The sequence below is a fragment of the Gorilla gorilla genome, chromosome 10, assembly GCF_029281585.2.
Source record: "Gorilla gorilla gorilla isolate KB3781 chromosome 10, NHGRI_mGorGor1-v2.1_pri, whole genome shotgun sequence".
In the NCBI taxonomy this organism is placed as follows: domain Eukaryota; kingdom Metazoa; phylum Chordata; class Mammalia; order Primates; family Hominidae; genus Gorilla; species Gorilla gorilla.
This window is the reverse complement of record NC_073234.2, coordinates 20,184,692-20,212,591: the sequence shown is the minus strand read 5'-3', so window position 1 is coordinate 20,212,591 and position 27,900 is coordinate 20,184,692. Positions and strand designations below refer to the sequence as shown.

General features: G+C 38.4%; 2 protein-coding genes across 13 annotated transcripts in view; both read right to left on the bottom strand.

Annotated features, from left to right (window-relative positions):
- Positions 1 to 4,418, bottom strand: part of DYRK4 (dual specificity tyrosine phosphorylation regulated kinase 4) — a 63,624-nt gene extending 59,206 nt beyond the window's left edge. For 4 of the 8 annotated variants that reach the window (XM_031001057.3, XM_055357835.2, XM_019038602.4 and 1 more), the window contains exon 1: positions 4,331 to 4,418. In XM_031001057.3, coding sequence (XP_030856917.2) covers positions 4,331 to 4,368 — 38 coding nt within the window. In that variant the 5' untranslated portion in view covers positions 4,369 to 4,418. Of the gene's footprint in view, positions 1 to 2,112; positions 2,230 to 4,330 lie in introns of those variants that run through there. The other 4 variants (XM_019038606.4, XM_055357836.2, XM_019038607.4 and 1 more) reach the window with 2 other exon arrangements.
- On the bottom strand, positions 63 to 27,900 carry RAD51AP1 (RAD51 associated protein 1). Of its 5 annotated transcripts, none has more exons than XM_063693754.1 (10): positions 27,681 to 27,867; positions 24,706 to 24,755; positions 22,712 to 22,853; positions 20,194 to 20,303; positions 18,434 to 18,520; positions 17,772 to 17,921; positions 13,467 to 13,631; positions 10,108 to 10,257; positions 2,113 to 2,229; positions 63 to 184 (listed from the first exon to the last, which is right to left on the bottom strand). In XM_063693754.1, the coding sequence occupies exons 1-10, from the start codon at positions 27,695 to 27,697 to the stop codon at positions 78 to 80; spliced, it is 1,095 nt and encodes a 364-aa protein (XP_063549824.1). In that variant the 5' UTR covers positions 27,698 to 27,867; the 3' UTR covers positions 63 to 77. The 5 variants fall into 5 exon arrangements, with proteins under 5 accessions (XP_063549824.1, XP_004052576.2, XP_004052575.2 ...); XM_004052528.5 differs by lacking the exons at positions 63 to 184; positions 2,113 to 2,229 and adding exons at positions 6,570 to 7,759; positions 20,783 to 20,833 and having other exon boundaries at positions 27,681 to 27,898; XM_004052527.4 differs by lacking the exons at positions 63 to 184; positions 2,113 to 2,229 and adding an exon at positions 6,570 to 7,759 and having other exon boundaries at positions 27,681 to 27,900.

Sequence of the window (27,900 nt, the reverse complement as noted above, 5' to 3'; positions counted from 1 at the left end):
CCTCAAAGAGAACTCCTTATCCAGGAAAGGAGGTACATAGAAGAAAGTAGATCATGACAATGCATGTGATCGATGTACTAATACAGCCTTGTGCAACCAGCTCCCAGAGCATGCTTCCAGGTGTTGACTAAGTCGGCTGGGGGAGCTGAGGAAGCCTTCACGCTTGAGCAGGGTAGAACCATCTCTGAAGAATGAGCAGGGCAGGCAGGAGTGTCAAGGGCAGATGGAGGAGGACACACAAAGAACATAAATATGAAAGAACATTGTCTTTTCCAGAAATTTTGAGCACTGTCCTTGGACATTGCCGATGGAGGGCCAGGGAGGTAGATTAGGTTGTAAAGGGGCACGTAGTCCAAGTTAGAGTCTTGGAGCCTGCGTGGCTATGCTAAACCTGGGCTGAAGATCAGATTTGTATTCTGGTACCATTTCTCTGGCAATATCACGAAGCACGATTTGGAGGAACTAGGAAGGCATTTTGGGTGTCTAGATAAGAGTGGATGAGAGCCTCAACCAAGGCACTGACAGTGGGGATAGAAGTATGAACTTGGGAAAGATTTGGGAGACGGAACAGGTAGAATTGTGGCCATCAACTGGACATAGGATTTGTAAAATCGCAACATTGGGCAAAAATGAACACAAAAATTTTTCCTGCCAAGACTCTGTATCGAGTGTTGCCTTCCTTTACTTCACAGAGATGTAGGAGACTATGAAAGTACATGTGGGATGGGCATGGTGGCTCACGCCTGTAATCCCAGCACTTTGGGAGGCCGTGGCGGGTGGATCATCTGAGGTCAGGAATTCGAGACCAGCCTGGCCAACATGGTGAAACTCCATCTCTACTAAAAATACAAAAGAAGTTAGCTGTGCTTGGTGCCTCACGCCTGTAATCCCAGCTACTCGGGAGGCTGAGGCGGGAGAATCTCTTGAATCCGGAAGGCAGAGGTTGCAGTGAGCGGAGATTGCACCACTGCACTCCAGCCTGGGCAACAGAGCAAGACTCCATCTTAAAAAAAAAAAAAAAAGTAAATGTGAAATCTTCCAAACAACTGGAACCCTTTCCTCTGTTCAGCTCTGACAGCGCTGGAGGCAGAGAAGGAGCAAACACTGAAGGAAACGCTGAGGAATCATGGAGTCTCGTCTCAATGCCACCTAACACACAGTGCCATGATTTTGAATGAGCCATTTGTCCTCTCTGTGCTGTTTCCTCATCTGCAAAATAATGAGACTGGAGCAGGTGACTTCTAAAGTCCCTTTGGGGTCTAAATTTCTTTAATTCTACAAAAACACTGACAGACTGAAAAAAAAATCTGTTGTGACTTATTCCAACTTTGCCATCCCTTGGATAATTCTGTGATTATTAAAGACTATTTTGTGCCTTTCTTTTTTTATGCATGAACTCCGGCTTCCAACAGTACAACTTAACCCTTGCTCAAAGCTTCGCAAATGCTACCTTTTTATCCTCAAAATATGTGGTGAGCTATGTGGAAAAGAACTAAAATGCTTTTTATATTTCGTTTGTATCTTGTTACACGAAGGATTGAAGATAACTAATAAACTCAGCTCAGAGCTAGAGTGAATGTTCCTTTGAGAACTGAAACCAAAAGTTTGGCCATTCTCATTTCATTTTACATGCAGATCGGAGTTCTCCTTCCCCTTCCTCTCTTTCCTCGAGCGTTCAATCGTGTGTTTGCCTAAGAAACCATTTTTTCACTTGGTCAAGAGCTTTAGTGTCATTTAATTATCTTAGGTGCATATATTTTTTGTCTCATATTGATTGTTAGTCTTTTGGGGACATAGATGGTGATCCTGCATGTTTAAAAAATTCCTTTTGGGGTAAGGACAGTGACTTGTCTGTTGAAAACTTGGTACAAATTTGCTGAGGGAAGAGAAATCTAAAATAGATTAATTCATCAAAAAATTCCAGAGCATCAACTGTGTGCCAGCTACTGCGCTAAGCATGGAGGATTTAAAGATAAATAAAACAGAAGCCTTGTTTTCAAGGAGTTCGAAGACTCAAGGGCAAGGCAGATCCACAGAGGTGCCAGCCTTACTGCACTGCATAGTATTTTATATTAATATATACAGAAAGGAAACAAGTCTTTTGAGATTTACCTGTTATGATTTTAGGATTTCTACTGCAATTGCCAGGAGCTTGATCTTTATGCCTGGGGGCTGTCTTTGGGGCAGAAAGTGTGGCAGTGCAGGGTTTGCAGGGATTCCATTTGCATTCTGTGAACAGGTGATAATGTTTTTAATGAACTTAAATTACATTCATTTTTTAATTGATATATAATAGATGTATATATTTATATTTATATAATATATAATCAAGTCAGGGCTTCAAATTATTCTCTACTAGCTATTTTGAAATATACAATAGATTATTGTTTACTATTGTCATTCTACTGATTTATTAAATACTAGGTCTTGTTTATTCTATCTAACCGTATTTTAAGTCACACTCATTTCTGCCAGAGAATTCCTTGGACCCTCTGCTTATATCCCTGAAACTCTTGAGGGTTCACTGACTCCCAGACTCTAAAGAGCTAGAAGAGGTTTTGGAGACCATGTCATCCATTTTCCCACCCTGGGGAAGAATCCTCTTTCTATGGTATTCCTGGCAATCACTCTGTCTATGCTGGAATATTTCTATGACAGAGTGCACTGTTTTTCTAGGCAACCCATTTCACACTCAACTGTTAATTTACATAGGGTTGGTACTTGATATTTCTTGGAAGAATAAACTATATTGAGCAAAATTTCCTCCACTGATCCTTGCTATCCTCTGCAGAGTACCAAGGAACAAATCTATCTCTTTCCTACTCAAGAGTTCTTGAATGTTCAAAAGTTGAGTAGAAAAAAGCTTTCTCTCCCCTGCATCTCCTCATCTCCAGGCATTCTGTGAAGTTTTTTCAAACCTGTCTTCATGTGATGGCACATCCAGGCCTGACAGGGAGAGCCTGCCTTGTGGTTGTTCCTATTTTCCAGTTCTTTATGATCTCAAAGTAGCTACAGTTTCTAGAGTCTGGATTATGTTCTACTCATTGCTAAGTCAGGCAGCACGACCATATCCTTTGATGTGGTCATTGCATTTCTATTAATGCAGCCTCCACCAGCATTTGCTCTTTGGGGAGCCATCACAACACACTCACGATGGGCTTAGAGTCAGCTAAAACCACTAACTCCCAGCACTGGGTCCTCCACACGCTTGAGAACTATGCATTCTAGCCAAGTTGCAGGCAACAATATGTGGAGTTGGAGAGGGCAAAGTCAGGGAAGAGTGGCTGGCATATTGCTAGAGAGTCCCTTCCGGTTTACCTCTGCTTTCTCCATAAGGACCAAAACAAACAAGAGAAACAACAGATTTAAGTAACAGAAACAATCAGGTAGAGTGCATGTTTGAAGAATTTCTTTGAACTCCTAGGTTTTACATACCGACCACATGTAGGTGATCAAATCGCTCAAGCAAGACAAAGGACATTTTCATTTGTTGTTTCCACGGTTTGAACTTTTCCACTAAATGGCCTCCTGCTTTTGCCAAGTCTCCACTTAAGCCTGGACAGTGAAGCTTGAATTAATATTGGTGATGCTGTCCGTTGCTTAAGACATGTCAGAGGGGTCACAATTTTCCTAAGCTTTGAGGGGCTGCTGGACATTTCAAATGCAGCAAATGTCACAGAATAGCCTTTAAAAACCCTCAAATTGTGCATTGTTCATCTCTTTTTTAAGGAAAGATTTGCTAATATTGGGAATTTCCTCAGAGTGGCAGCTCTGGGTGTGTGATCTACACACACCTTCGCGCGCTTTTGTGTCAGGGGCTGGGCCCTGGTTGAGCACAGAGGTGCTCAGGCATATGGGCTGGGTGGGAACATGGGTAATACCTGCCAAAGCCTCATCAAGGCGAGGCGTGTGGTCGTGGATCCACTTACGACTACCAAGAGGACATGCAGTAAAGAAGAGAAAGGAAGGGAGGAAGAAAGGCTGGCGTCCCAGTGAGGGCTGGAAGCACAGTTCCAGGATAGGTCTGCTGAGTTCCTCAGAACCCCTCGCTCCCTGTCCTGCACTCAGCTGGAGTCGGCGATGCGACAGCATCTTAACATAGAAGTATACTGACGTTGGATTCCGGGGATGCAGCTGTTGCAAAAACTACAACTGTATTTTCTTGTCTGCGCACCACACCCCGCCTCTCTCTGACCCACATTCCCCAGTCAACTCTTGCATTCTGCACGCTTTTCATTCTCCCCCCACGACCCCGTCGACCAGAAGCTTCGTCGCCTGGCTCGTACTCGCGCCTGACTGCTCGTGAAGTACGAGCCTCCGCGGCCCTTACTTTGTTCCGGTGCGGATAGGCGGCGGGAGGAGCTGCATGAGGCCGGCGCTGACCGCCCGCCGCTGCGGGAGGCTGTGAGAGCCCCGCAGAGGGCAAGGGACGGCCACGCCCTCCTCCCGTCGCTATAGAAACGGCTCCCGCCCTCTTTATGACTCCAGAGCTGGAAGGGCTTTCTCAGGCTGTGGTCCCAAACCACCTTGCAGAGTAGCAGCCTAAAGAACATACTCCTCGTCCTCCTACTCGCGTTCTCTTGCCCCAGTTCTTTAAAGTATACGGCAAGAATTGAACAAAATCCCAGCATAAAGAACTTAAAAGTTGGTTGCCCAGACCAGACACATGAAATTATCCCTACTCTCTCCCCTTCTTCAAGCGAAGCATGTGGTTATCAGAATTACATGACAAAAGTTCTGGCCGGGCGCGGTGGTTTTACACCTGCAATCCCAGCACTTTGGGAGGCCTAGGCAGACCACTTGAGGTCTGGAGTTCGAGACCAAACTGCTCAAAGTAGTGAGACCCCCCCCCCCGCCCCCGTCTCTATTTAGACATTTTTTTCTGTAATCCCAGCACTTTGAGAGGCCAAGGCGGGTGGATCACGAGGCCAAGAGATCAAGACCATCCTGGCCAACATGGTGAAACCCCGTCTCTACTAAAAATACAAAAATAAGCGGGGCGTGGTGGTGCGCGCCTGTAATCCCAGCTACTCGGGAGGCTGAGGCAGGAGAATCGCTTGAACCCGGGAGGCGGAGGTTGCAGTGAGCCGAGATCGCGCCACTGCACTCCAGCCTGGCGACATAACGAGACTACATCTCAAAAAAAAAAAAAAAAAAGAAAAGAAAAAGAAAAAGAAAAAAAGTAAGTACATAGCAAAAGTTCTGGGTAAAATCCATACATCAGCTGAACACTTTTTGAGTGCTTACTCTGCACCAGATTGTAGAAAGCATGAAAAGGGAAATTTGTAATTGAGTGGCAGTAGGTTGACCTGGAGGTGCAGAGTCTGGTCCAGGCAGAAAAGACATTCAAATGAAGCTTTCTGAAAGAGCTGAGTTGAATCTGAGTCTTCAAGGACACGTAGTAGTTGTCTACGTAAAGGAGGCAAGTCCTATTCTGAAGGCCAGAGCCATAGAAAAGCTTGGTACCATTGTGCCAGCACCCAGTTTAGTGGGGCAGGGATCAAAGTTGCACGTGGGCAGAGACAAGGTTGAAGCAGCAGGAAAGGGGGAGTCAGACACCAAGTAGCCTATGAACTCGACCAGGGTAAGGTGTATATGTGCGGACTGCAGAGGGGTGTTCATGCTGACTTTATTTTATAAAACCCTCTGTGGCAATAACAATGGAAGTAGGCCCGAGTAGGTTAAGAATCAAGGCAAGGATGCCTGTTAGAAATAGTGAGTGATGATGTTTCAGAGTAAGGGAGAGCACATGGAAGAGTAGTTTTGAGAAATTTAGGAAATGGAGTAAGACTTGGTGACTGGATGTGAAAGTCGAGAGAAGACTCAATCCCAGGATGACACCTTTGGCACCTGCAGTGATGGTGGTGCCATTCATTTACCAACAGAAAACACAGGAGAGATGTCAGGGGTAGGAGGAGACGTTGAATTTAACAACTGATCTGCTACATCAAATTGTCAGTGGACCATCCACAGGTTTTGTTGTCAAGAGCAAGGTATAGGGTACAGATCCTGACTTGGCAGTCAACTGTCACATAAGTGACCACTGGAGTTTGCACAGAACATGAAACTGGTAAGACAAGTAGGTAAAGGTGACACAACAGATTAGAAAGCTGCAAAATAATGAAGAGTAGGCATGGAGATGGGAAGAAATGACAAAGAAATGTGTCACATGAGCCAAGGAAATCAAATGTTTTCATCAGAGTATAATGAATAGGGTGTATAAGATTAGGTGAGAAAATTGTACACTGGGTTTGGCAACATAAAGGTATCAGTGCTTTCAGCCAGGCTGGTTTTAACATACTTTGAGGTAATTTTCAAATCCCCTGATAAACTATAAAGAACACGGCAAAAACAGGGTATTGAGCTGGTGCCAGATGATTAATCAATTATATCAGTACCTAATATACAATAGGCTCTTATGTTTATTGTTGATCTACACCAAATAGAGTACCTCAGTGCTATGTAACTGAAAAATATGTTTTTAAAAAGGGGACAGGTGGGGCAGGTTAGGGGGCTGGTATATGACACTATAAAAATATACGTTAGATAAAAGAAGTGTACAACAGCAATAGACAAATGCTCACTTTAATCACAATTCTAAATTAATTATTTTCACATTAATATAGATATTTCCATAAACCAAGAAAAACTGAGTATTATACATTTTTTAACAGCTAACATGATTTGAAAATTTTTTATTAAAAATTGATCAGAAGCTAGTTGAAATTCTCAATGTAAATATAAAATATTCATTACAATTGTTTTTCAAAGTAAATTCAGATCTAAGCTTCCTGAAAAGCTGTACTATCTCATATCATAATAGGGATGACTAAGTACTTGACAACTACTTTCTAAAGAACTTAACAAAAAGTGACTACTTGAAGATTATATTTACAACAAAAAGGCTAACATTCTCTGCAGAGCTCTCATTTTATCATGAAATGTGGACAATCAGGAACACGTGGATGAGTGGTATCAAGAAAAAGGGCATTTCAAAATATTTCCACTTTTATTAAAGGTTTTGACAATGAAGATTTCATAAAATGTCTTTAAATTCTATTTTCTAGAGAATAACCATCTAAATTGGAGACATATGCCATAAAACTGCAACCATTTTAGTGTGTAAAATAATTCTGAGTTTGTACTATAAAAAGATTTGGCTAAAATACAAAACATCTTTGCGATAAAACTGACAATGTAGCTTAAGTAGCTTATAAGATTTCAGAAATGTCTTCTGAAAGAAATAAGAATGTTTCCCTCTGCCAGATAAAACTGAACAGTTAAAGTTAAGGTGCTATAAACTAGACAAAGCTAGAAAGGCACATCATGTAACTAGAAAAGAACAGCATGTGATGTGGACTTCATGTCGAACTGATAGAAAAACAGAATACGCTCTTCACAAGGAAAGGTATGAGAAGATAATTCTTATAAACAAACTTCTCATTGAAGTCTTGAAGAGTTTTACAGAGAACATAATCATAAAATGGCTAGAGGTCATTTATAAGACATGGTAATGGATTCCTTTATATTACAATACCTGCCTCAAATATAAACACAAATCAAATATAAACACCCTTGTAAAGCTGTGATTCTCTCAACCAAACATTCCTCCGGTACCACACTCAGGTGCTAGTGGCATTTGGATGCAAAGGTTTAACTCGTGCTAATCTGGACAAGCCAAGGCGGAGACTCTGATTGGGAGACTTCACAGACACTACCACCAGTGGGCTGCTGCTACTTCTGCTACCTCCAGATGCCGCTGAAAGGAAACATATGATGTGATGCTGATGATGTCAGAAATCTCTTAACAAAGATTAATTTATAAAATAAGCAGCAAAAAAAAGGTAGTTAAGCATTATTCTGCTTTCCAGGGTCTATCAAGCAATAAACTAGATCAAAAGAACAGAATGTTCTAAAGAGCAGAAATTAATACAGTATTGCCTATTTCCAAACACCCCAGAAGTCAAGGTAATGACACTAAAACCTCACCATGAAAGCTGAAAAAGGAAGGCTGGAAACAAATAATGCTAGTTGTAAAGGCATACAAAAATGCATATAATTATAATTTCTAAAGTAATAGAAAAAGTAAATGCATTTTTAAGGTCCTGCAATTTTTACAAGTAGTCCTTGAAGAGTCTATTTTTCAATTATTAAATACCTTTAAAAATGGCAAATATTGTTATTTATTTATACTAGTTTCATTATACTATTATCCTAATGTAGCAATTATTTCCATCTATTTCAAAATTATCCACATGAATGTTCACAGTTGATGGTGACTGTAGTTGCTCGCCTACACAACAGTATTATAAATTTAAAATAAATAATTATACCTGCTACCCTATAACTCAAGACTATACTGCTTTATTGTTTTCTAGTTTGAAAGGTATAAAATAGTATTTTATTTTAATTTACACTTCCTTAATTACCAGTGAGACTGAAACTCTTCATATTTTCTTGTTGTATTAATAGTTCTTGGGGACACTGCTATATTTATGCCACTGGCTAATTTTACTTTTGGGGTCTTGGTGGTCTTCTCCAGTTGTATAAGATAGGTAACAAACTGGCAATCTGAGGGCCAAATCTAGCTCTCAGATGTATTGTTTTGGTTCACATGGTGCTAACAAAAAAAAAAAAATCAACTTACAAAAATTAGCAGATTTCATATTAAAATCTGGATTTCTGGCTTCTCTTGAAAACAGCAATCAGATCTAGAAATACCAAGCCCATAATCTTGCATGGAAACAATACGATGGAGCTGAGTAGCAGCTGCTTCCTTCAAAAGGGTACGCGCTCCTGAGTCCAACAAAATTCCTACCCACGCAAGTCTATTGCATGGGCCCAATTCACTCATTTACATCACTTGCCTGACTGTCACATGCTGACTTGATAAGCACTTTGTGCTTGATGACATTAACTCTTTATCCATCATTCCACTGTTTCCTTGTATCTTTTTGATTATGCTACTTTTAAATTTCTATAGTTATATCACTTCTTTTAAATTTCCTTCATTGGGGAAGCATTAATTATTTTTAGAAATATACTAAGTGTTACTCTTTGAATGATATGACATCAAGTAATTAATCTTCCCTCCTTTCCTTCTCCAAAAAGTTTTTAAGTCCTCATTAAAAATCTTAGAAGTTGTAAACCAGAATGGACTTTAAAGATTACAGTTGTTCCCAGTATTTCACATGATGAAATGAAGACTCTGTAAGTTAAGTAATCACGCAGCCTCACAGCTCACGTCTAAATCTATGAATAGTAATCAGCCAGGGAGTGAGCACTGTGGACCAACCAAGAGAGGCCCCTCAAAAGAAAAAGAGGAGTAGAATTGGAAGGGCTCAGGCAAGGAGAGGGGACACATGAAGAAAGACACACCAGGCAGAGGAGGATTAAGAGAGGTCCTGAGAGAGGCATACATACAACATGTTTGAGAGACAAAAAGTGTTTTAATTTCACTGAAGTGGACGGTTCATGCAGGTGGATGAGAGAAAGTAAAGACAGGACTGGTTAGGAAAGGCAGCAACAATTTGGGCCTGGATTAGGGTTTTAGTAATGTCAAGAAGGGTGAAGGTCAAAGAATTCTTGAAGGATCCATGAGACTTGGCTGTGGAGCAAAAGAAAACAAAGAGAAGTGAAATTTGTAAAAGCAAGAGGTTGAGTTTGCTAGGGCATTTGTTAAATGCTAGAATTGCCACATATAGATCCCAAGGCTTCAGTCAGACTGTGGGTCAGCAGGTCCTGAGCAAAAGATTTGCTGCCAGAAATACATACATCAGGAATCTCAAATGTTCACACCCTTTAACACTGTAATTTTCCTACTAGAAATTTTATCCTAGGAAAATAATCAGTAATATGCTCAGAGATTTCTAAAATAAGGACATTTGCACTTATTGCAATCTTACTTATAGCACTGAAAAAATCATAAACCTGGATGTCCAATAATAAGGAATGGTTAAATAAATGAATATATGTAGCAACCAGAAACTTTGGTTTTGAAGAATATGTAATATGGGGAAATGCTCACACATGACGTTTGTAACTAGGAAAAAAATTTACCAGTGATAATTTCCCAAGCTCCTGTCCTTGATGATAAATATGCCATACCTGGTGGGACCCATTTAGGTTTCTTGCTTTCAGCTGAAGGACTGCGTATTTCTAATGGTTTCCTAGTGGTATCTGAAGACAGAGAAACCTTTTTTGGCGAGGACTGAGATTCTGATTTGATGGCAGCTGGAGCAGAGTCCACCGAAGTCACTTATTTGAAAAATATATGTAAAAATGTTTGTCATGCAGGAAGAAAAAGTAAGTCTAGCATATATGTGTAAAAATTATAAAGTTACATAATCATATAAAAATAAACTTATTAATCAACAAACATTTATTGAGAGCCTAAGAATAGCCATCTTTTATGAGCATTAATATGCCAGGCAGTGTGGTAGGCATATCACACACATTACCTCTAACTCTTTACAACAACTCCAATACAGATATTACTATCCCCACTCTCAGAGAAGGAAACAGAGACGTTAAGCAATCTGCCTGTAGTCTGACAGCTAGTAAGCATCTAAGCTTAGAAACCAGATTTTCCTCCAAAATCCCATCCTTGTAACTAACCATTACACAATAGTGTCTCGTGAGTATGTGTCAGTGAGATTATGTGTCAGGCTCTAGGGTTAGAAACAGTATCATTCATGGCTCCTGCTCCCAAGGACTTTAAGGTTTAGTCACTAGACTTCAGTGGGAAGAACAGGAAAGTAAAGATGTGTAAAATGCAGTGTGGTAAGGGATATGGCAGACTCTAGAGGTATGCCAAGTAGAAAAGGAAACTGCAATCTGGGGGTATGTGTTTTAAAGTTAGAGGGAGGTGAGTGAGGATGGTCTGAACCAAATCAAGATTGAAGAGTAAAGGTGAATTGAGAGAAGCTTTCCAGGCAGAGGGAGTACAGTGTGCAAAGATGGAGGATGCACCAAGTTCCAGAATCAGTAGTACTGACTGGTTCAGTATACGGCTGGAGCAGAAATCTCAAGGGTAGGAAATGTCAGAGATAGACACTGGGTGTAGATCACTTATGAAGAGCTTTGCAGACCATGTACAAGAGTCTGGCTAGTCACAATCATGCATATATTTTTCTCAGCAGTGATTTGTATTTTAAAAACATCTTTCTGGTGGTAGTGTAGGAGAAGTAGGCCACTTAGAAGGTTATTATGGTAATCAGGTAAGAGGAAATGGGGGCCTGCTAAGGTGGAGAATAGAAGGAAAACAGCACATTAGATATGTTTTGGCAAAAATAGGTGGGAGGCAGCAATGGAGATGAAGAAATAATCCATGACTTCCAAGTTCCTGTCATGGGCACACTGTTTGACGGTGCCATTTATCTAGAGAACAAACACAAGCTTGGAAGTATGTTTTGGTTCTATTTATTTATTTTTTTGGTGGTGGGGAGGGAGGAGAGGTGGCATTAAGTTCACTTTCAGATAGTGCTTGTTTTGAGATACCTAGGGGTATTTCAACACATATAAACATGAACATTTTCACCGTATACTCTTCCTAATGTTGACATCTGCATCCTCTAGATCAGCACTGTCTGATGGAACTTTCTTGATTATAGAAATGTTTTGTGTTTTGCGCTGTCCAATATGGTAGTCGCTAGCCATATACAGTTACTGTGCACTTGAAATGTGGCTTGCAAAACTGAGGAACTGATTTTTAAATTTTACTTAATTTTAATTAATTCAAATGTAATATAGCCACACATGGCTAGAGGTTACCATATTGGACAGCATAGCTCTCAACATTTTTTCTATCAAGGGAAAATTATAACATGTGCTAGACACAATTCTCAAAGTTTACCCAATACATTACTAGTAGGACTAAAAATATAATCCATTTTTCCTAATTCCTAGTCCTATCACTTAATGGTTAAATTTCATTTCTAATATTATATATTAAATCTCAGTTGTGAAGCAACTTGCTCCAAGGGATAGAGAAAAGATTTTAAATGGTAAACTCCAACTTGGGAACTGAAGTTTTATTTTTAGTTATTAGTGTGTCTTGGTGAAGAAGCATAAACAAACATCTAAAGAAAATACAAAATATATTCATGGTGTTAGTAACTTTTTCCTATTATAGCTTGTAGTAGGCAGAATACTGGCTCCTCAGATGTCTACATCATCATTGCCAGAACATGTGAATATGTTACCTTACATGGCAAAGGGACTTTGCAGATGTAATTAAGAATCTTAGATGGGGAAATTACACTGAATTATCTGGAGGGGCCCAATGTAATCACAGGGTCCTTATAAGTAAACGTGAGCAGGAAGAAAGTCAGAGTCGAGTAACATGATGTGAGAAAGTCCCTGCCATTGCTCTCTGAAGGTAGAACGGGCCACAAGCCAAGAAATGCACCCTCAAGGAGCTAGAAAAGACAAGAACGTGGTTTGTCTCCTAGAGCCTCCGCAAAGGACCACAGTTCTGCTGACTGCTTGATTTTAGCCCAGTGAGAACCACTTTCGACTTCTGATACTCAGAATTTCTGGAACCCAGATGAAGTCATCAATTAAATAAAAAACACTCTAATTAAAAAACCTCATTAATTCAAAATACAGGAGAAGAATATAACTCAATCAGTACTTAATTCTCATTTAATTCTTAGTAAGTACTCAGCAACAGGCTACTAAAGGTGACAGCAGCTCCTATGAATAAATGGAAAGACTAAATAATGGAACTTTTAATATCAATAGCATATATATTAAATAAACCAAGACATAAAAATGATTATCAAGAAATAAAACAAACTCAGTTAATGACAGTTATATTTTGCAATAACCTATCATATACTATGAACTCAAACATATCCTAACTTCTTTTACACAAGAAACAGGTATTCCATGTTCGAGTCACCATAAATTTTAAACGTTTTATCATAAAAGTAGTTTCTAATGGAATTTGTTTTGGGGAAATAAAAAAAAAAAGGGCCCTAAACATGTGGCAAAAGAGCTCTCAAATCAGACTAAGTAAAGCACAAAAGCAAAAAATTAGAATTATGCAAACTTCCTTGTTTTGCCTGGAGAAAATATGGTCCAAGATACAGCTTAGACTCTGAATGGACAAACATGGGTTCAAATTCTAGCCCTTCACCTATTAGATGTAAGATTTCCAACAAATTATTTAACCTCTCTGACACTCAGTTTTTCACTGTAGAATGCAGGTGACAACAGCTAACCACAGAGGGCAGCCATGAGTACCAAAGTGAGGTCATATACAGTAAGTGCTAGCATACGTAGTGGAGTCAGCATTCTTGTCCGCTTTTCTCCCTTCCCCACCCCACCTTCCTTTTACATATTTTAACGAGAAATGGACGTTAGGAAAATGTTAAAGAGAACAAAGGCAAAAATAAGAAAAATATGGCAAACAAACCACATACATTTCCTTTATAAAATTAAGTGTTTTGGACCAAGCTTACCCAAAGCACTACATTTGGATTTAGATTTCTTCTCTTTCTTTTCTACTGGGGATTTTACCTTCACTTCTTTCTTTTTAATTTCTTTAACTTTACTTTTTCTCATAGAGAAGTCTTCGTCATTATCCTCACTCTCACAAAAATCAGAATCATCCTCAGAATCTTCACCTAAAACAGAAGATTATATAGTTCATCTTTGCTCTAAAAAGTGAGGATTCTGTTGCCTTAACTTTATTCACAGCTTTCAGATTCTTATGCACCTTTGTGCTGCACTGTTTCCAGTAGCAGAACACTGCAGTGGTTGACATTGTGGGTGCCTGGGTTTGCATCCTCAGACAGGTCACTAACTTCACTGAGCCTCAGTTTCCTCACCTAGAAAATGGGGATAACCGTAAACCTCCATCAAAGGGTCATTGCGTGGATTAAATGAGTTAATATATATATAATGTATTTAGAATAACATCTGGCATACACTGAGCAAAATAAAGTTGTTTGCTATTACCACTATCACTATAAATTTCCCATCAGTAATCTTTACTTCAGATTTTACCATTTTAACTCAGTGACTTTTGAAAAGAATGGTAGGGTATGACAATAGCTAGTCTTTCAAAACAGTGACATTTATGGCAATAGTGAGCCTTCCCTTGATCACATAAACTTCAACATTCTGGAACAGACCAAATGAGAATTGAGATAACCATACCCAACAATCTTAGCAGATAATCCTAGAGCTGATTTCATTTGGGACAAACCTTTATTTCTCAAAAGTGCTTTTCTGCACTTCGTGGGAAAATATAAGCCAGTGATCTAACTTTGAAAGTGCTACAGCTGCTCTGGAAAAAAGCATGTCTTAACCTGATAGTTAAGCAATGATCTTTCTATTTTTTGAGGGGGTTAGGATCAGAAAACCATGCCTTGTAGATAAACTCTGAAAACTAAGTGTAAATAGGGTTAGTCCTATATTAATATAAAACTTTTTTACATTTTTAATATTATGGACATGCTTATTGCAGAAAATGCTTAAATCAAAAAATGTACAAATAAAATGAAAAATAAACAGTACATGCTTATTGTAGAAAATACAGACCATACAAAACTTTATTAAAGAAAATCTACTCTGTAATCTCACCACTCAGAGATAACCACTATTGTCCCCACATACTAATATCTACCTACCTATAAGAAATATTATATGTAAAATAAAATCATAAAATTTTCAAACCTATACCACAGTAGACAGTAATAAACCACCACTCAGATTCAACAATTATCAACATTTTGCTCCATTTGTTTCATCTATCTCACTTTTCTTCTTCTATTCCCTTTTGTAGTATATTAAAATAAAATCAAGGCATCACATCATTACATTCCTACATACTTCAGAATGTATCTCTAAAAAACATGAGCATTTTCTCATACAACAATGCCATTATTACATCTAGCAATACCAACACTAGTTTCTTGGTATCATCTTCTATTCAGTCTATATTAATCTCTTTTAATATAGAGCAGTATCTTCTCCCTGTCCTCCCTTGTGTCTGACTTGCTGAAGCAGTTGAGTCAATTGTCCTGTAGAATGTCCTAAATTCTGGATTTGTCTGTTTTCTAGCTCATGGTGTCATTTAACTTAATCTTGCTTTTTTTTTTTTTTTTTTTTGAGATGGAGCCTCACTCTGTCGCCCAGGCTGGAGTGCAGTGGCACAATCTTGGCTCACTGCAACCTCTGTTTCCCAGGTTCAAGCAATTCTCCTGCTTCAGCCTCCTGAGTAGCTGGGATTACAGGCACACAACACCATGCCCAGCTCATTTTTGTATTTTATTAGAGAAGGGGTTTCACCATGTTGGCCAGGCTGGTCGCAAACTCCTGACTTCAACTGATCCGCCGACCTCAGCCTCCCAAAGTGCTGGGATTACAGGTGTGAGCCACTGTGCCCGGCCATATTCTTGCATTTTATGTGAGCTGGAATTCTGCTCTCAAGGCTTGAGTGGATTCAGGCTCACTTTTTTTGGTGGCGGGGGGAGGAGGGACGGCAAGAATATACTTCATAAGTATATTCTCTGTACTTCATATTACATCACATCAGAAATCATATAATGTGTGGTTGTCCCTCTCTTAGGTGGTTCAGGTGATGCCAGCCTGAATTCATCATTGTAAAGATCCTTATGAACTTTCCATTGATGACCTTTACCTAAATCAACAATGTCATTTATGGGCTGGGCACAGTGGTTCACCTCTGTAATCCCAACACTTTGGTAGGCCAAAGCAGGTGGATCACATGAGGTCAGGAGTTCAAGATCACCCTGGCCAACCTGCTGAAACTCCATCTCTACTAAAAATACAGAAATTAGTTAGGCATGGTGGCGCATGCCTGTAGTCCCAGCTACTTGGGAGGCTGAGACACGAGAATTGCTTGAACCTGTGAGGCGGAGGCCACGGTCAGCCAAGATCGTGCCACTACACTCCAGCCTGGGCGACAGAGCGAGATTCCACCTCAAAAAACAAAACAAAACAAAAACAAAAAACAATGTCATTATGATCTTCAAATTGCAATGTCCTTATTCTATCATTGTTCCCACACACAATGTTAAAGATAATCAACTCACATGTTCACAGAATGGTTCCTGTGCTATAGAGAATTAGCCAAGAAAGGCCAGCCGGTCCCATGAGGGCTGTTAGAAAGGCAGCCTGCAAATTCAAGCAATCCTAAGAAGCTCTCCGCTCAAAGAAGGCAAGGGGTAGAGGAAGTTTCTCCAAACTTTCCGAATATATCATCTACAACAAAACTTTCTGTGTATCCAATAGTTCTGATACTGCATGTGTTCAGTAACGTAGAAGTCTGAAGGATTCTCTTCTTGGCTCAAGAGGATAAACAGTAGGAGCTGGCTATATTTCTGTTTAACAAGCTTGTTCAGAAATGGGGTCAAACTAATCTTCGTCAGTCAACTGAGAAAGCAATTTAAATAAAATTAGAGATGGGGAGTTGGAGTTCCCAAAATTCCAAGTCATTCGCATCCCATAGAGGAAAATCTGGAAGGCCCAAACACTTCAGTTACGGATTTTGGGAACTGTTAGAGAAAAGACTTATCTTCTCTGCAATTTTCTCTTTTCTTTCCCTAATGAAGGTCACACATGGTCCTTTCTATTCTCATCCAGGACAAGCGAATGCAGGGGGAAAACTGAAATGTCACTTTGGGGATGCTTCCACTTCTTGGCTATTATGAATAATGCTGCTATGAACACGGGTATGCAAATGTCTCCCTGAGATCCTGCTTTCCATTGTTTTGGATACATACTCAGAAGTGGATTGCTAGATCATATAGTATAGGCTGAGTATCCCTTATCTGAGGTGCTTGGGACCAGACGTGTTTCAGGGTTCAGATTTTCTCTGGGTTTTGGAACATCTGCATTATACCCAGTTGGGCATTCCAACTCCAGAAATCCAAAATGCTCAAATGAGTATTTCCTTTGAGCATCACATTGGCGCTCAAAGAGTGTCTTTGCATTTTCCTGTCTCCCAGGCCCTCCCAAAGTAAAATAAATGCAAAACAGTCTTTTTTCGTGTATTTCCTTTGTTCCACAAGGACAGGAGCTGTTTGTTTTTTTCACTATTGTATCCCTAGTATCTAGAATATAATGCACATAAAAAGCATTCAAGTATTAGTCGAATAAGTGACGATGAGCAAATCTGTTATTGTTTGTTGACAGTATATCAAAATCTAAAATATGGTATCTTGATTTGGCCTCCATTTATGAATTTAAATTTTTAATTAATATGTTATAATGTTCTGTCAAGGTCACTACACTTTCCATTTGCCCAATTTCTAAATGACTCTAAAAACCATCATAATAAAATATAGATTTCATATCACTGCTGCCTCAGAATAATTCATGGATTTCTACTACCTCCAGGAAAAAAAAGCCTACACTTCTTCCAGTGGGTCTGAGACCCTCCCTGATTAGTACCAGCCTCCCTCTTGAGCCTCTTCCATGTTCATCCCAGCAAGCCTCAGTTAGAGACAAATAGAGCATTTGTCTATTCCACAGGTAATGCCTTTCTATTAGTCAGAAATGCTACTTTACACCTTTAGTTTGTTGAAACGCTACTCATTTTTCAAGGCATAGCTTAAAGGTTAACTCATAGAAAAAACTTTTTCCCCAAATGCTATCACTGAATTGAACTGTTCTGTGTGTCCCTGAAGTTTGCACACCCCAAAGGTTTAACACAGTGCTTTGCACAATTAATGGCTTCCAAGAACTTTTTTGACTGAATTCCCATAGAATTAATTTCGAAGTAGGATAAAACCTACCAGGTGCAAAGTCTGGTTCAGTGTCATTAGCACTATCACCATCACTGCCTTCCAGAAGAATCTTCCTCTGCTGTACTGCAGCTTTAGATGCTGCTTTTCTTTTCCCTTGAACACCACCAACATCATCTTCCACAGTAATCTTATCCAAATCTTCAGGAGAGGCATAAAAATCAATGGAAAACTTTCTGTGACAGCTGATATTTCAAGAACTGCAGAGCAGACTCTATCACAGCTATTGTTTTTATTTGCCCAGGTTCATCCCTCCCATGCTTCCAGTAATAGACTATTTATTAGCCCAATCTGGGTCAACCATGGTACATCAGTGCCCTGGGAACACCTCTAGTTTTAGGGATAAATCCAACACCCAAACAGAGATAATCTTTCCCCCAAAATTTTCAAACTAGAATTGGGAATATGCAGCCCCTTTCTTCAAAGGTCAGTTGCTCCAACTAGAAGCCACGGGTAGTTCTGACCCTTCAGGGAAGAATGTGTGTCTGCAGTACGACAGAATGAGACTAAAACACAAAGAAATAAAGGCCATGACATCAAGAGAGTCTTGACAAATTTAAAGAACTTGCTTCTAGCCACAATCTCAGCAATTTAAACAAAAGTCAGAAAAACAGCATTGTTGATGAGAAAAATTATTAATATAAAAAACTTACCTAAATAATCACTGGCTACACTGCAATTAGAGATATGAGGAGACTTATTCATTGTTTCTATTTTACTACTGCCATGTTTTTCAATGCCTAAATATAAAGAATAAGAAAGAAAATTCAGATATATCTTAATCAATGTCTAGAAATAGGAAAATCAGTACTAAAATGTAATAGCATTTAGATATAAATAAATGATCCCAAACTCAAACTAGCACAATAATTTTATTCAGAGAGGTTAACATATGGTTAGAAGTCTGGGCTCTGAAATCTAACATGTTTAAATTCAGGCTCTACCATGTAAACTGGCTATATGACCATCGGCAAGTTGCTTATCCTAAGACTGAATTTCCTCATCTATAATGTGGAGATAAAAATAGTGTCTTACCCAGTGGTATTACAGAAGACCAAATGTGGATCTTACATAGGAATTGCTTATTATTGTGCCCAATGTGCAGGAAATGGTCAATAAACTATCAATTCTGTGTAGGCAAATCCATGCTTTTACTAACGTTAAGAACTCTCCAATCGTTATAATAACCTTAAAATGATCCAAAGCATTCTAAGAGGACTTTAAGACATAATAATTGGTACTATTAAATTCCAATGCTATAAGGTACATTATTTAATAAGAAGTGGTATAATATTAATACTTCTAAGGAACTCCCCTTATACATTCTACAATGTCTTAAAAGAGAGAGATGAATTTCAGTGCCTCCATTTTAAATGTAATTCATGATAATTCTCTTTTGATGTTTCTTTGATTCTTGGTTACTAAAAGTCTTCCTAATCAAACTTTCATTTCTTTTTAAAGAGGAGGCAGCCAGATAAGGTGGCTCTCGCCTGTAATCCCAGCACTTTGGGAGGCTGAGGCAGGAGGATTGCTTGAGGCTGGGAGTTTGAGGCCAGAATGGGCAACATAGTGAGACCCCTCTCTACCAAATAAAAAATTAGCCAGGCATGGCGGCACATGCCTGTAGTCCCGGCTACTCAGGAGGCTGAGGCAGGAGGACTGCTTGAGCCTAGGAGGTCAAGGTTGTATTGAGCCATGATCATGCCACTGTATTCCTGCCTGGATGACAGAGCGAGAGCCTGTCTCAAATAAATAAATAAATAAGGAGGCAGTACTGATTTAAGAAACAAAGAAAAAAGCTCCATGTATACCCCTAAATAAGATAATAAGCTAAAATATCCCCCAACATAAAAACTTTAAGCCAAAAAGCATTTTAGCAGTAGAGTATCTTTTTCGGGAATAATGATTTCTGCCTCTCTAGAATATTAATATATTGCCAGAAAAATCAAAGGAGAAAATCAACAGAGAAATCCAAAAGCCATTCTCTTAAGTCTACTGAGCTTGCTAACCAAATTAATACCTTTGACCTTTGTAAGTAATAAAAATTACCGTAATTAGGGTATGTTCAACTGATCTGGAAAAAATGGAGATGGACTGTTAGGACTGTACACATCAAATCATTTGATGAAGAAATTAAATGTTCACTGTACAACAACATATAATTTGGACACTGAGGCTCACAGTCCATGCCCTCAAGCTTATTCTGGGTGTTAAGCAGAGATGTATGTCTGTTTGTATGAGATTTAGGCAGCTGAATTAAGAACTAAATCCAGTCGTATTCTCTGCAAATGGGTCTATTTATAGTGCAAAGTATTCACATTTTACCTCTTTCCTCTGTGAAGGCCCACCCAAACAAATAATTACAAAAGCATTAAGAAGGTTTTAAAGCTAAATATACAGAAAATAAAGTTACTTTTATCTTGAGAGTTCTGCCCATTAGTGGTGACTGTTGGAAGTTCCTTCACTGATAAAGCTAGTGCAACTTCTAAGTCTCTCTGGTAGAGCTTGTCATCTAAAGCCATCCTAAAATAGATACACAAGTAATAATGAGTTCTTCAAAATATCAATCTCAACTAAAGAGCAAAGTTTGAGATTTCTCTAAATTACTATTCAAGAGTTGCTAACTTCGCAAAAATGTTTTTAAACAATCATCATCATTAATAGACCTTTGATGGTAAGATAAGACTCCTAAAATGTCACAGTATCATGTTACATACAGAATAAGAGGTTTGAAATAGGAGGACCATGTGCCTCTTTGCAATGACTGTTCCCTTTCATTGAAATGTGTCACCTTACTACCAGCTGTGTCCAGGTGGGAAACACCCTACTCAACCCAAAACAGACTTGGTTCAAACATCACTTCCACTTAAAACTCTTCCTTGACCTCACCCACTCCCCTTTAGCAGATATTATAGCTCTTACATTAAATTAAAATTATTATCTTTTTTTTACATCTCTTCCTCCCAATCCAGACTTTAACAAATATTTTACCAAGCACTTACTTTGTACAAGGCACTGCACTAGCTGGAATACTAAAAGTACCTTCAGGGAGTCTGCAATTAAAGGAGGAGGGTGGGGAAATAAGACATGCTAATAATTATCCTATAAAAGGCAGATTATAAAGTCCTATTCAAGCTGGTCAAAAGTGCTATGGAGTATAAGAGGAAAAAAACATCAAAGAAAGATAAGGAAAAGTTACATAAAGGAAGAAGCACTGAGATGTACCTTAAAGAATTTATTTTTTTAGAATAACAGTTTTCTTAAGATATAATTCACATATCATAAAGTTTACCTTTTAAAGTAAACAATTCAGCAGTTTTTAGTACATTCATAGAGCTGTAAAACTACCATCACTACCTAATTTCAGAACATCTTTATTACCCCAAAAAGAAACCCCATACCCATTAGCATCCACTTCCTGTTTACCCCTCTCTCCTCCTAGCAACCATTAATCTACTTTCCATTTCTATGGATTTGCCTATTCTGGACATTTCATGCAAATGAAATCATGTAATATGTGACCTGTATATCTGGCTTCTTTCACTCAGAATGATGTTTCCAAGGTTCATCCATATTGCAGTATATATCAGTTATCAGTAGTCATTTCTTTCTATGGCTGAAAAATATTCCATTTTGTGGAAACCACATTTTACTTATCCATTCATTAGCAGATAGACATTTAGATTGCCTCCATTTTTTTTAGCTATTATGAATAATGTTGCTGTGAACATTCATGCACGGGTTTTTGTGTGGGCATATGTTTTCATTTCTCTTGGATACATACATAGGCTGGGTCATGTAATAACTCTACATTTAACATTCTGAGGAACTGCTAAACCATTTTCCAATTTAGCTGCACCATTTTACTTTCCCACCAGCAATATATGAGGATTCAAATTTCTCCACATTCCTTGTCTTTTGTATTAGTCATCTAGTGGGTGTGAAGTATTATCTCATTCTGATTTTGATTTGCATTGCCCTCACAGCTAATGATATTGAGCACTTTTCATGTGTTTATTGGTTATTTGTGTATCTTCTCTGGAGAAAGTCTATTCAAATCTTTTGCACATTTTAAATTGTGTTGTTAGTCTTTTTACTGTTGAGTTTTATGAGTTCTGTGTATACTCTGGATACAGTCCCTTACCAGTTATCTGATTTACAAATATTTTCTCCCACGTGTGGGTTCCTTTTTCTATATATTTAAAATGTAATACAAGAAACTCACAAACAAAAACCAAAAAAAAAGAAAAGCAAAAAAGAGCATGACATGAGGTAAGTTTCTCCAGGCTAACTCACTTTTCATAGAGAAACTTGTGGCAGTAAAACATTATATATGCCATGTTCCATTTGTTAATATTCCTTCTTCCGCCCATCTCTTCTCCATACTGCAAGTTTTGGGTCTCTAAGGACTTCCTTCACTCCTTTCTGCCTCTTGATACTATCTAATGGAATTCCATGGTTAGTCTAGAAACTATGGGAACTTCTCACTGCCGGATAAATCTTAACAACATGGGGAGAAGACATCTTTTTCTGCAAGAAAATACATGGTTTTATATTTTAAAAACTGTCCTCATATTAAGTCATCTTGTGTCTTAATCATCTTAAGTCATCTAATGTCATTTTTAACAAAGTAGTCTCGTATGATTTGAGGAATTCAGAGATAAGTGCTGGGTCCTGTCAAAACCAGTCATAACTTCTGAATTCTACAATCATTATTGTCTTAATATTTAATGATACTTCCTTGAATGTTTGTGAATTTCTTTAAGTCAGAAAGCCAGAAAAAAATAGTACGTCCTGTTTTCTGACTGCACCTAGGAAAATAAGACCTATGACTCTGCTCAAGTTCTAATTTAAACCAAGGGTTCGAATCTGTGTCTCTTTAAAATTAACACATCTAATGTCATATATTTACTGCATGTCTTACCTCTCACCTTTTTTTAGGGGTTTTCTCTTGTACTGGGATTTCTTCTTTCTGGAGATTGTTCAAATTAGGTTTTGGTTTATCTTGTTTTAACTCCTTTGGTGCTGTTCTGGATTTCTTGTTTAAAGGTACAGTTGCAGAAACAAAATCATCTATTCATGTGTGAATTAAAACCAAAAGAAAAATATTATTTTCTTCATAAATGACAATCATTACAATGTGTGTTCAAGTTTTTATAGGCTAGGCAAATTGTTTAATTTCCACAATTTAAAAATCATTGTTAGTACTTTGTTTATCTTTATTCTCATTTATCTATTTCGACTTTTGTTTTTGTGCCCTTTATATTTAAAAATATCAGTCTATCAAAAACCAATTCACTAAAAACTGCAAAAGCAATTAAGACAGCATATAAGTGTCAAAGAAAAAATGATTAAAAACCTGTAAAACCATTAGAAAAATCGGTAGAATTTAATCACATTGAAAAGTGGAAATAAATTATTTTTATGGGAACTTCACAATGTAGCCAAATATCTTTTTTCAAAGCCCATTACTTGGGCCAGGCACAGTGGCTCACACTTGTAATCCCAGCACTTTGGGAGGCCAAGGTGGGCAGATCACCTGAAGTCACGAGTTCAAGACGAGCCTGGCCAACGTGGTGAAACCCTGTCTCTACTAAAAAATACAAAAATTAGCCAGGCATGGTGGCGGACACCTATAATCCCAGCTACTCAGGAGGCTGAGGTGGGAGAATCACTTGAACCTGGGAGGCAGAGGTTGCAGTGAGCCAAGATCGCGCTGTTGCACTCTAGCCTAGGCGCAAGAGTGAGACTCCGTCTCAAAAAAAAGAAAAAAAAAAGCCCATTACCTATTCCTAGTACATTAAGCATGCTAGAGGAAATAAGAAGCATTATGGGGGGAAGAGAAAGTAGCTCCTATTTGAGGATTTTTACAATAGTAGTATTTTCTCTTTGCATTACCATAATGATCTTCCTAAGATCCTACCAAAGTAACTTCTTATTTTCTTGCAAAAGGATGTTCTTTTCCAGTCCATTACTGTTTCTCACAGGTTTTTCTGTCTTACCAGTCCTCTGAACTGTTGTAGTTCTACTCTTGACTGTCAACGTAAAACTACTGCTATGGCTTTTCCACATGTGTACAACACATATATGCATACTTTCAGGGTCTATGCAGTCTTCATCTCATACTCAGCAAGCACTAATACTTGTTGTCTCTTACATGCTTCCCCATGTAAAAATAAGATAACTTAGGACTCCCCCCACCTACTGCCACCCCCCATCTACTACTACACACCTGGCAATTTATAAGTATCTGATGACAGACTGATGACAAAAAAAAAAAAAAAAAGCTAGATGTTATACTCTACACTCTTTTTCCCAAGTGGTAGATACAGTTAAGGCTGTGCTCAAGGCAAAAACAGATTCCTTCAAACCGAAGACTTACTAAATATTTGACTTACAGAAAACTCTAGTGGTCTAAGAAAGAAATATTAAATCCACTTCAACATATAACATAATCTAATGCAATGTTCCTCAAACTTTTCAATCATAGCAGAGTCAAGTAAACATATGACTAATGCTTAAAAGGCATAACATAAGCCTAACCTTTCTTCAAGGTCTTGTTTTATAGTACAATTAATAGGGATTTTATATAATATGCTGTAACATCTTTGTATCTCAAAAAGACAGTGTTTTCCTTCTTCAGGGATGGAATAGGAGACAAACCTCTATGTGACAACTATGGACTTAGAGTAGTTTAGATCTAAAGAGACTTTTCACCTGGCCTGTTCATTTATCACCTACTAACATAATTTTTATCAGTATAATTATCAGCATAATTATCCCAAATGATTAGAAAACTATCTTTCCAGACCTACCTCATATGCATTTGGGCAATTTAGTCAGTGTTTGAGCTATATATAGTCATATAAATTCCGAGGAAATGAGTTTCCAAATCTTTAGAACAAAAATAAGAAGCTTTACTTACCATCACTGTCAGAGTGGTCAAACTGTGAGTAATTGACTGGTTTCTTATGTCTATGACCAAAACAGAATTTTTTCATTAACACAAATGTCAATTTCTCACCACTATTACTTAAGGCTATTAATGAATATTATTTATTTATTTAATATTATTCATTTATTAGTAATAAATAATGAATAAATAAATGAAATAAATAAAAATGTGTTAAATGAAATGTGTTTCAATAAATGAAAATGTGTTTGGGTTCAAGTAAGAATATTTAACTCTAAAACATGATTTGCATTTTACCACGGGGATTTACCATTACCTAAAATAGTTACAACTATACCTGATATACCTGGGTATTGTTGGCTTTTCAATTATATGATAAAGGAAAAAAATTCAGGTAACTTACAAAGAATAATCTACATAATTAACATTTATAATTGCTATACTGTTTAATTGCTGTTGGGCATTTGTAAGTTCCCGTTGTACGTGTTCTTCTGTTTTGTGTGTGCATTCTATCTTCCTTACTAGATTATAAATTTCTTGACACTAAAAGCTACTTTCTTTTCAATCTCTCCACAATACCAAATAATATTTTTATGCAACGGACACTTAAAAATGGTGAGTGACCTTGTTCCTACCACCTGAGATGAGTATCCCTTATCTGAAATGCTTGGAACCAGAAATGTTTTGAACTTTGGATTTTTTCAGATTTTGGAATATCTGCATTATATACTTACCAGCTGAGCATCCCAAATCTGAAAATCTAAAATCTGAAGTGCTCCAATGAACATTTCCTTTGAGTGCCATGTAGGTACTGCAAAAGTTTCAAATTTTGGAGCATTTCAAATTTGGGATGCTCAACTTGTACTACTTCAGAGGGCATTAGAAGAAAATGATATTCAAAGTGAAAAAAATAATTTTTTCCTCCCTCCTCTAGGCACTAAATAAAATGTTTTTCTAGTTTTTATTTCTATATTTTTGCCAAATGGCTAAATGTGAATAACCTAATTTGTCAGCTGGTTGTTCTTTCAGGTAAAAAGAATGTTCTATGAAAAAGAGGTAAGCTGAGCTCACAACTCAGACAATCTCACAAGTGCTTTTCCTTGAGATAACTATCACGCATCAGTATACAGAAGTGCTTTATGTGTACTTCCTGTTTCCTCACGCAAAATATTAAAAAGTGCACTCATATTACTCTCTTACTCTTCAGAGTTAAAGAAGTTAGAGCTGAATAAAATGTGAAAACCCCTTTATAAATTCTGAACTTGAATAATAGTAAAATAAAATCAATAGCCTATTTTTAATTAGTACACTTAAGGGTTAAGCTATGATGAATATAATAATTTCCACTACTTCATCAAGCATATTCTTAACTGAAATGATTTTTTTTTTTTTTACTTTTAAGAGTATGGCAGTAAACATTGCAAAGACTAGTAGTACAATTTAGTGCCACTGCCTTAATTGTTCTGAGGTGCCAGCAGTTTTATCGTCACTGCAGTGCAAATGACAAAGCAGCGAAAAAGGCAAATCATATCTTAGTATTGTTATGAAAAGAGTTTTGACCTCATAGACCTCTAGAGAAGTTTCCAGGGACCCCCAGAGGTCTGTAGACCATACTTTAACAACTGCTGTTCCTTACAAAGGGATTATGACTCCACTGCCTGGATGCTTAAAACCCATTTCAAATTCAGCATGTTCGAAACAGAAATCTTGATCCCTCACACCTCCTAACCTTCCTTTTCCTAGTCTTCCCTATCTTAATACAAAGATCATCCATCCTGTAGCTCAGACCAAAACTATTGTGGAGTCATCTCTGATTCTTTCTTTCCCTTACCTGTACATCTACTTCATCAGCAAGTTCTGTCCACAGTGCCTCCGACATACATCCCAAATTCATCTTTTCCATTCCATGCCCACTAATAATACCCTATCCCAAACCGCTCTCCAATGATATAATACCTGATTTTCCTGCTCCCGTTCTGGTCACCCTATCCATCATTTATTCTCCACCAACAGCCAGTGACCTTTACAAAAGCAAACTTAGATTTCTCTCCCCTACTTAAAACCCTCCACTGACTTCCCATTGACTTAAAATAAAACCTAAACTCCTTTCTAAGACTTACAAGACCCTATCTGTTCTGGCACCTGTCTATTTCTCTGGCCTAATCCCCCTACGATTCTCCCCACTGCTTGTTAATCCTACAGCTTTAGACTGTCCCTAAAATATGGTCAAGTATGGGGCCTTGGCTCCTATTCCCTCTACCCTGATTCATGACTCAGTGCATGTATTATCGCCTCAGAGTCACATATTAACTACTATATTTAAAGTAGTGCTTTCCTCTTTCGCACTCTCATATTTCGAGGCTTATTTTCGACCCCCTAACCTCACCTCCCACTAGAATGTAACCTCCAGCACCTCGTACATTAAAGAAGTGAATATATTCAATAACTTTACTAAATGAATGGCTAACTATAGGCTTCCATGGCACTCAACTGTGTAAATAGAAGAATCGTTTCTAATACCATAATGGAAAGCACAGAGGATCTGGAGTGAGATGACTTAGGTTTGAGTATTGCCCTGCCACTTACTGGGCTGTATGACTCAGATAACTTACCCTCTATACGTAGAAACGTTAAATCAATAAAACAGGAATGCTTACTCTTTCTATATCAAATAACTACAGTGATGAACAAATAAAATAACACATAATTGGGCGCTCGGTGAAATGTAAAGCGCTGTTCAAACGCTAACAAGGTCTTGGTAAAAGAAACGGCGACGGTTGTGAAGGGAGGCAAAGAGAAGGAAAAAGCTACGATGCTAGGATACTTCTGAGCAACGGGTGGCTCTCACTGGAGACTGGGTTCTTGATAACCGTCCATCCTAACCCCACCATCGCTGCCCTCCGGTCTTACTCGATCCTTTCCCCTTAGTCTCATGTCGTTTCCCTTAGTTTTCTTCCCACCCCCGACGAATGTCAGGAACTACCCACCTCACAGGCCGCACCATGGTCCCTTTCAAGGCTTGGTATTTACAGTTCTCAAATTCTTGTTGGCTTCAGCGGCGGTTTCAATTCCCGCCCAAAACCAGACTTCGGAGCCCTCCGCCCCCTGTTACCAGTCGTCCAATCATCACCAGCCATGCTTGAGGCGGCGCACGCGCTGTGGGGAAAGCGAATTTGCTCCCGCCCTCCCCAAGGCACCGCTTTTCCG